The sequence below is a fragment of the Rhodamnia argentea genome, chromosome 5 (assembly GCF_020921035.1).
Source record: "Rhodamnia argentea isolate NSW1041297 chromosome 5, ASM2092103v1, whole genome shotgun sequence".
Classification (NCBI taxonomy): domain Eukaryota; kingdom Viridiplantae; phylum Streptophyta; class Magnoliopsida; order Myrtales; family Myrtaceae; genus Rhodamnia; species Rhodamnia argentea.
Window position 1 is genome coordinate 10,193,978 of NC_063154.1, and position 9,361 is coordinate 10,203,338.

The following is a 9,361-nucleotide window of genomic DNA, read 5'->3' on the forward strand; positions in this document are numbered from 1 at the left end:
GCAACACCTGGAACCCTAACGCGCTCCATTCGTCCTCCTCCGCTTGGCCGAACCCCAACCACCTCCTCTCTCTCTCTCTCTCTCTCTCTCTCTCTAACGCCATTGTTTCTCTTCCCGTTTCTCAATGCTAACCGCTGAATTCCAACCCAAACCCAAACCCCAGTTCAACCCTCGTCAGCCATCACCATCCTCTTGAGTTTATCTTCTTTTTCTTTTTCAAAATCTATATCCAACACGTCTCCACTGCCGCACACCCCCTTGCGCTCCCCGGACCAAACCCTAGCTAGCTTCGCAGAAAGCAAACGGGAAAAGGAAAATATGGAAGTGGGATTTCGCAATAATCACAATGAACCCATATTATTAACCTGAATGCAGCATGCACACATGTCGCCATGGCCTCGCTGTATAGTCAACAATGCACATAAAAGTTCAGAAAATAGAAGAAGAGAGAAGCAAGAAAAAAAAACCTTCCCGAAAAGGGAAATATAAAGAAAAACCCACCACTTATCACAGAGAGAGAGAGAGAGTAGGCAGAGAGTAGAGAGAGACGAGAGAGAGATATTTTTGAACTTCGGCCTCTTCTTAACACCCACCTCACCACCATTGCCACCACCTGTAGCTCCTGCATCTGCAACAAACTCACAGTTCCCCTCCCTCTCTCTCTCTCTCGCTCCCTCCCTCTTTACACTGAAACCCAGGAAGCCACGACCCACCCACTCGTTCGCCGAGGAAAAAAAAATGATGATGGCGGTGGATCAGGATCAGGATCGCGGGCTCAAGAAGAAGGCCGGCGATAACGACAATGCCGGGTCAGGTCACGACGGGCCCGACCTGGCAGCTGTCGTGGCCACCCTCGGGGCGGTCCAGAGGAGGAAGAGGATGGCCAGGCTCAGGCGCCCTCACGTCAGCTTCCTCACCTTCCCTCGCGCCTCTACCTCGCACGTGCCGCATTGCCCCCTCCTCCTCCAGCCCCACGCACGTGTGAGCCCCCCGCATTCTGATACATTTTTCCGTTTTTAGTTAACGTTGTGTGTTTTTAACAGGGCTTTTGTGCAAAGAGAAGTAAATTTGAAGCATAATTTTCTCTGAACTAATTATAATGGATCAACCACATGTTACTATAATTAGCAAAAGAAGAAGAGAAAATCGCACGGTGGGTAGTTGATTATTTTCGTTTCTGCTGATGAATTTGACGATCAAGTGAAGCTGCATATGTAATTAGCAGAGAATAGTATGAAGATTATAGTTTCTGAAGACAGCAAAAAAAGGGGCAAAACCAGGAACAAACAAAGTGGAATGAAGAACGTTTTCGATCCGATTAAGGTACCGAGCTATATTATTCATGAAATTTCGATAATGTCCGATGGCTTTCACAGAATCTAAAAGAGGAAAAATGAGAGCTCCCAGGTATCTTCTAATTTAGAAAAGGGCTTAGCATTAATATCTCTAGGTTTCATATAGTCCAATGTTGGTACATAGGATTTACCAGATTTTCAATCCAACATGACGACTCCACGGACGGTAAGAAATATGTTGCCTTTCCTATAATTAATAGAGGTTTTATGTATATATCTACGGAATTTTCTTGAAGGGCTTCATGTGGAGACTTGGAGTCCAATGATCAGATTTAGAACTTTTTTTTTTCTGTTTGTTAGCTTGTTCCATTTAACAGTTAGCGTTAACTTTTTTAACGAATAAAGGTTGACGGCAATGGATCTTCTGTACAACAGTCGTTTTAGGTGTTTTGAGTTCGCCATATCGTATGGATCTGGAAAAGCGTTATGTATGTCATTTTGGTGACAACACATGTGACTTAATGATAGTCCTTTATATAGTAAGTTATTTTGTTGGTATTAGTCTGGGCTCAGACACTGATTTGTCAATTACCTTTGGTAGTAGAGTTCCCCTTTCTCACAATGGATATCCTTAGCTTCCTTGAGTTATGAATTATGTTCTTCACTTGAATATGCTAGGAGCGCTGATACATGTTATGAGTATCCTACTTGTAATAATGTCATAAAAATTTCGATGATTCCAATTTGATTGTAGGAAATAGATCCACGGAGACTGAGGTTCCTCTTCCAAAAGGAACTCAAGAACAGTGATGTGAGCTCATTGAGGAGGATGATACTCCCAAAGGTATATGCTTATGTCTCTATATCTATTTAACTTTGTTAGTCGTTACCATCTGCAAATCTCAACTTGAGGCTGTTATCTAGTGTTGACAAGTAGTAATTTATTACCGACTGTTTTAAATTGGTGACTGCTTACATTATTACAGAAAGCGGCCGAGACTCATCTTCCCACGCTCGAATCCAAGGAGGGCATTCCTATAAACATGTACGATTTGGATGGTCAGCACACATGGAGCTTCAAATACAGGTTCAAGTATACTTCTATATTATCCTAAATCACAATGGTTGCACATTGGTCCATGCCTATATAAACCAATCTAGCTCATCTAGGATAGTTGTGGCCAAGTGTTATTAAGATGGAACAATTCGTTTTTTCATCGGGATTCTCTTTTAACGTAGTGATATTGCTGAATCGACGTATCTCTTCCAGATTTTGGCCTAATAACAATAGTCGGATGTATGTCCTCGAGAACACCGGTACGCACATCATTGTCTAGTTGATCAAGATTCGCTTTTCCACTATTTTATCTTTCACTATCGCGATACTCAATAAGAGCTTATATGGTTTTTATTATGTCCTAGGGAATTTTGTCACCACACATGGGTTGCAACTTGGAGACTTCATCATGGTGTACCAAGACTGTCAAAATCACAACTATGTAAGCTAAATGTGATTCTATACACCAATGCTAATGGATGAATGAGCTTGAGGAAATTTCCAAATACATAATTAGTGACAACAGGGATTCACCATAAGTATGTACATTTTCATAGGTGATTCAGGCCAAAAAAGCTTCTGAAGAAGATGTTTATACGGATATCGCCAAGTGCACCATCAGTGACTTGGCTCTTAAAGACTACCACGAGATGAACAGTAACATCAACTCCTTCGATGAGAGTTACCTCGCGATCAATCAAGACGCGGAGATGTCATTTGTCTACGGCACTAGCTTCTCGAATGACTCTCCGCTTGATTTTTTGGGCGGATCCATGACCACCTATGCCAGGATTTCCCCACCGGAAAGCTTCGGTTCAGTCGACAACTTGCGCCTCGATGACTTTTGTTAAGTTCGTAATCTTGTTTTAGCCGAATTGAAGCCGACTTTCGCTAGATCTTGAAAAATGTTGAGTGGGGGTGATATGTTTTAGCCAAGATTGGTATCTCTTCTTTTTTTTTTTTTTTTTTTTGTACTGACCTTTTCTACCCATATATGCTTATCTATGTAGCTTTAGCCTTTCAATAAGATATGACAATCTATGTAGCTTAAGCCTTTCAATAAGATATGACAAGCGTATGTCAAACTTTTAGGGGTGAGCGGTTCCGGGTTCCATATAAGTTTAACCCGGAACCTGAAACCTACATGTAGGAATATATTCTTCATTTTTTGTAGTCTAGAACCTATCATACATACCTTTGAAATTGGAACCTACCCATCACTGGTTCCGGGGTCATAGAGGTACTACTTATATTCTTAGTTGAACAATTGCACTAAATCTTCACCTTTAATGACTAACATTTCCTATTACAATTCATTGATCACAACTCATATTTGTACACATAAATAAACAAAAAACATTAACAAAGCAAAAGTTTCGGTCATAAATATCGCTGAAATTGAAAGCTCAAACTAGTCGTTTCAGATTACACACGTATCATCGGACGTCGCGGAATATTATAGGATCACACGAAGAGATATACACAAAAAAAAAAAAAAAAAATAGAACACAAACACTTGTTTCAAATTGCATTATAGGTTCCAAGTTTCATATTTCACCAACTTGAAACCCGGAACTTATTTGTCGGAATAGGTTCCCCAACATTTGAAACTTGAAATATATCTTACATATCTTGGAACTTGAAACCAGACAAATTCCTCACCGGTCCGATTTTAGATTTCAAGTTATACCCTAAAACCATGGTCACCCCTACAGACTCTATCATATGACTTTGCTGTTGGTATTTGTCATCTTCCAAGGGAAGAAAAGTGGAGCATAAAAGAAGTTGACTATGAAGTCATGTGACAGTACTTTTGGTAATTACTGGAAGTAGAATTTTACAGTTCGGATATCCAATAAGAATTTGTTGTATCCCTTTAAGGATCTACATTTTTTTACTTTTTTAAAACTTATTTTTCCATCTCTAACGTTATCTAAGACACAACAATTGTTAATTTTGACGACCTCCTCGGTAGCGGCAAAGATGGCTACTTTCATGGCATTTATGTGGCTTGGAATGTTCCAAATCGCAATTGCCAAAGGAAACGAGATATATATTTTTTTTGGGGGGAAACTTGGGTTTTCAAGAATCAAATGTAGAGATAGAGAACGAGACAGAGTGAGAGATCGGCTAATTTGGAAAAGAAAAAACAGAATTTACCCAAATTTACTTTTTTTGTTCAGCTCCTTATTTATCGCCCATTTACCAAACAGGAAATTAAATGCCCAGAAACAAAAACTTTATACCATTATTATGGGGATAAGCGCACCAAAAGTGTCAATACTTGTTGTTGGAGTTGGCGAATACTTCGAGGACCCTTGTTTCTCACACCGGGTACGCCCACGTGAGCTTAGGGAAATTGAAGTGTTACCCAACGACATGTGACCCCTGCGCGCGGGATGCGGGGGTTCGGGGCGGCGCCCCCGCCACGGGTATCCCTCTACGGGTTTGGGCTTTTATTTAAGCTGGCCCGTATGGTGGAATTAAGAGGTTTTAGGTTTTTTAGATCGTTTTTGGGGCATATATATTTTGCTCGGTTTTATTATTATGTAAGTGCGAATTGGCTGTAAACCGAAAAATATAGTAAAATCTCTTTGCGGGACGTAGCCCTAATCTTGGGGTGAACCTAGGTAATCTCGTGCGTCATTCCAATTTTTCTTGATTCTACGTGTGATCATCTGATTCGGTTTCGATAAACCCCTTCACTTGTTGCAAAAGTGTAATCGTCTTAAAACTTTTTAGATGGTACAATCAAATTTCAAAACTTGTCAAGTTGGTGCAATTAAATTTTCCTATTAACTTCATCTTATTTGGCAACGAAAAAAGTTGATGTGGCTGTTTTATTACTTTTTTTATGACACATGGTACCAATGAAGCGCCAACCAAGCGCTACAAAGAAAAATCTTCAAAGTTTAGAAAGGAAAATGGAGGAAATTTAAAAAATAAAGAACCAAAAAAAGTGTAAAACATAAAAGAAACAGATAGCAATGATCTCTTTATCTTTTGGAGATAAATGCTTTAGACGTCCTAAAACATTCAAAAGTGCAATTATTTTTTCTATTACTACGTGTTGCTGATGGAGCCAAATCAATGTAGTTTGGGTTCAAACTTGATTTTTTTACACATAATGTATTTAAATTATATTATTATATTTAAATTATTTTAAAAATAAGTTAAAAAACGCAAAAAAGGAAAGGGGGGAGGAGGAGGTGGAGGAGGTGGAGGAGGAAAAAGCAGGTGAGGACTTGCAGCTGTTGTTTGCTGCCCCACCATCACCGAGAAGGGCCAGCAATGGTGAGGGTATGGTCGGCGAGGGAAATCGAGCCCTGGCCACGGGTTGGGGACCATTGACCCTTCCTGGCAATGGTGGGGTGGTTGTTGCTCATTTTTTAATGTAAATAAAATTTTTGGATTTTGACCAAAATGATGTTTCAATCACGTCATCGTCATGTAGGAGAGAGAAGATAATTTAAAAACCACATCAACATTTTTCGTTAGTCAAGTTGGACGAAAATAATAGAAGGATGTGATTGTACTAATTTGACAAGTTTTATGATTTAATTGCACTCTTTTAAAAAATTTAGAATTCAATTGCACTTTTATGATAAGTTTTAGGAGTTTTCACTCACTTATCCCTCGTCTAATATACTTCAAGAGAAGTGCGATGAAAGCTACGGTTTCAATCATAGCAACTAAAAACCCCTTATTGTCATCTCTTTGTGCCGCTTGATCATTCTACCAAGTGCTAAAGGGAGAATTCCAAGTTGTAGCTGCTGAAGGAGTTTGTAGATCGAGAGAGCTCTAACAACTGTAATTCATAGACCGATTTGTTTTTTTCAAAAAACCAGATCGTTCCTCCGTCTCTAGACATTCTATAACATTGCAGCGATTAATTTGACCAACGTTAAGTCATATTTATTCTTCTGATCGCCGGCACCGCGTGACATGGGGAGTGCCTGCAAGCCCTCGCCCCGCCAGTTGTGGGTTCCCTCACCGACGGAGTTGGGGCCGGCAGAGCTGGAGCAGGGAGCCTAAAACTTGAGGCCGTAGAAATGCCATTTTCTCAGGGAAAGAGTTCGAATGGTTTGACATTGAACTTGTTGATTGCATTCAACATCTTTTACTTTACTTAAGGTTAATAGCCACGCATAATAATAATAATAATAATAATAATAATAATAATAATAATAATAAACAAGTGTTTAGACGGAGTTAATTTAACTTTATTGATTTGAAAAGTTCTAAGATTTGTTTCAAAAATTTAGGATTTGATTGCATTTTCATAATAAATTTTTAATTTTTCTGATGCATCATCCCTATTCTTACGTTATAAGATAAAAACACATATTGGTCACACTCACCCCATGATAATTATTCATGATTGAACCTTATCATTTTAGGTTTTAAAGTTTAATGGCTCTTATAATTGGGTTTTAGGCTTCATTTATTTCACGAAAAACATTTTTCGAAGAACTAATTTTCTCTTTTTTCAACGTTTGGATCAGTTAGAAAAATGAGTTAGCGGAAAATGTTTTCCTATCAAAACTTAAAGTCAGGAAAATGATTTCCTCTTTACAAAATGAATTTTTTTTCTTTCCAAAATGCGATTATATATCAGCACTTGGATTAGAATCTCTGCGCTTGGGCATGAGAACCCCGCTCATTCACAGGCCCTTAACAATGGGTCGGGGTCCCTAGCACCTTGGCCCTAGTCCTTCGAGGCTAGGCTTGAAAGTCTGGTGCCTTGGCCCCAGCCCATCTACGTTGCGCTCAAGTTCATTGAGCCCGAGCCTGGTAATACCGAGGTTGGGCCTTGGACCCCAACACCCATGCTCACGTCCTTGACTTTTGAGCCCGAGTCCATCAAGACCAGGTTCGGGATTCCAGTCCCATTCCAAGGTCCCCTAAGCCGGTGCCTCGATTCATCAATGCCAGGCCCGGGCCAAGGCATCGGAGACCGGGGCCCGGCCTCGATGGGCTTGGGGTTGGACGCCAATGTCTTGGGCCCGACCTCGATAAATCAAAATTCGGACATCGGGTTCGGGGCCCAGCCACCATGGACTACAAGCCTAGGCCCGATCTTGATTGACCTAGGCTCGTGCGTAGGTCCTACCGAGGCCTAGGAACTAGGACCTCGGCTTGGCCTCTACAGACAGAACCGAGGCACCGGGGAGCTCACATGGTATAGAGTTCTCGGGTTCGATTTTGGTGGATCCAAGACCCGTTACGGCACTTGTATCCGGGAGTTAGGGATCCAAGCTTAGGACCTCGGCGCCCGTGTTGGGTTCCTTGGCTACTTAAGCGCAAGCTATTAGTGCCTGAATAATATGTCTATTTAGGCCATTCCTTGCCAAACGACGAAAAATATTTTTCAGTTTATTTTTAGGTTTGATCAAAACACCGAAAAATATTATTGTTTTCTTGAAAAATGACGTTCCAGAAAATATTTTACAGAATTGTTATATTTTTTGCCAATCAAACGAAATCTTAATGCCAACTTTTTTTTGTCGAAATCTTAATACCAATTGATTCGAGTGAGATTAATCATTTTGCGAAAGTTTACAGTATTTTTTCTTTTGTGTGTGTGTGTGTGTGTGTGGAATCTTGGAAAAGAAAGAGCATATGTCAGTATATAATAAGCAACCAGACCTGAGGCAAATTAGAAACTTTATACAGCCGCACAAAAGTCCAATATTAAAGTGATGTAACCACCTTGTCCATATTATGAGTAAACCTATGTGTTTTCTCATCTCCACGTGAGACTCAAAACCTTTCGCAGCAAATTATGGCCCTCGTGCAGCAAAAAAAAAGAAAGGAAAACAAAGGAAGAAGACACCATGTGTTCTCTGAGTTTCGAGTTGCAGAAATATCAAACCCCATATTGAATCTTGAAGAGAGAGAGAGAGAGAGAGAGAGAGAGAGAGAGAGAGTATATTATGCCATAAAAGAGGACGAAACGCCCGAGAAAACGCCATTGGTTTCTGGGTTGGTGGTGGTGGAGGGAAGAGGGGAAGAGGTTGGGGTTCGGCCAGGAGGAGGAGGACGAATGGAGGACGTCGGGGTTCCAGGTGTTGCAAAAGTCCTGTGCTTTTCTTCCTCATTTTCCTCTTTCTTATTTTGCTCTCTCTCTCTCTCTCTCTCTCTCTCTCTCTCTCTCTCTCGAATTTCATTAGCAGAGAAGAGTAAGCTTATAGTTTCTGAGGACAGCAAATAAATGGGCAAAATCAGGAACAACTCTCGAGCATTATTGTGATATATGAATTGCATATTTCTATCGACCAAAAAAAAGGGCACAAACAGAAACAAATAATGAGGAATCGAAGAATGTTTCGATCCGATTAAGGTGCCGAGCTATTATAAGCGGGACAGGGGACATGAAATTTCGAAAATTGCATTCATATTTTTAGGGGTGAGCGGTTTCGGTTCCTGCTAGTCGGAACCGGTTTCTCATTTTTTTGGAATCTAAAAGCTACCTTGCATATTTTGAAGTCTGGAACTTACCATATGACATGTTCTAGAAAGATCTAGAAAATTGAGCTGTTTATTGTATTAAGGCACAAAGCCATAATAAATAGGTACAATAAAGCATGATCTACGAGAAAACAATCATAGAGAATAAACAACAATAATTCTAGAATATATAGAGAATAAATAACTTGCTGGTGGACTGCGGGGCCAGCCTCCCTCCAGGTATAGTCGCCGTCGGAAAGGGCGAAGCCCGATTAAGACTGGCGGATCCTGGATCATAAAAAAAAAAAAAAAGCATATTCTAACACCAGAGCCTATCCAGGTTTCACTTGTATGCGAGTACAGTGAATTATTACTTCTAATGACCATCATTTAATTCTACAATCCACTGACCATAACTCACATTTAAACACACAACAAATATGAAATATTAATAAAGAAAAATTCTAAGTCATGGATATTGCTGTAAATAGAAGTTTGGACTATTGATTCCATATTATACATTCATCATTGGACGTCATGAAAAATTGTAGGATCGCGT

At 40.1% G+C, this 9,361-nt stretch overlaps 1 protein-coding gene across 1 annotated transcript; it reads left to right on the forward strand.

The window, feature by feature from the left end:
• The first annotated feature begins 611 nt into the window (after nt 1-611).
• LOC115747464 (B3 domain-containing transcription factor FUS3-like) lies at nt 612-3,340 on the forward strand. The gene is made up of 6 exons (XM_030683648.2): nt 612-981; nt 2,050-2,139; nt 2,282-2,382; nt 2,566-2,612; nt 2,718-2,794; nt 2,910-3,340. The coding sequence occupies exons 1-6, from the start codon at nt 739-741 to the stop codon at nt 3,201-3,203; spliced, it is 852 nt and encodes a 283-aa protein (XP_030539508.2). The 5' UTR covers nt 612-738; the 3' UTR covers nt 3,204-3,340.
• The last annotated feature ends 6,021 nt before the right edge of the window (nt 3,341-9,361 follow it).

What these genes read in the sequence shown, in the direction of transcription:
- LOC115747464 (XM_030683648.2), top strand. Translation starts at nt 739, where the DNA reads ATGATGATGGCGGTGGATCAGGATCAGGATCGCGGGCTCAAGAAGAAG. An exon ending in ACATGGAGCTTCAAATACAG is followed by an intron (nt 2,383 to 2,565) that starts GTTCAAGTATAC and finishes TATCTCTTCCAG; the next exon opens with ATTTTGGCCTAATAACAATA. An exon ending in ACTGTCAAAATCACAACTAT is followed by an intron (nt 2,795 to 2,909) that starts GTAAGCTAAATG and finishes ACATTTTCATAG; the next exon opens with GTGATTCAGGCCAAAAAAGC.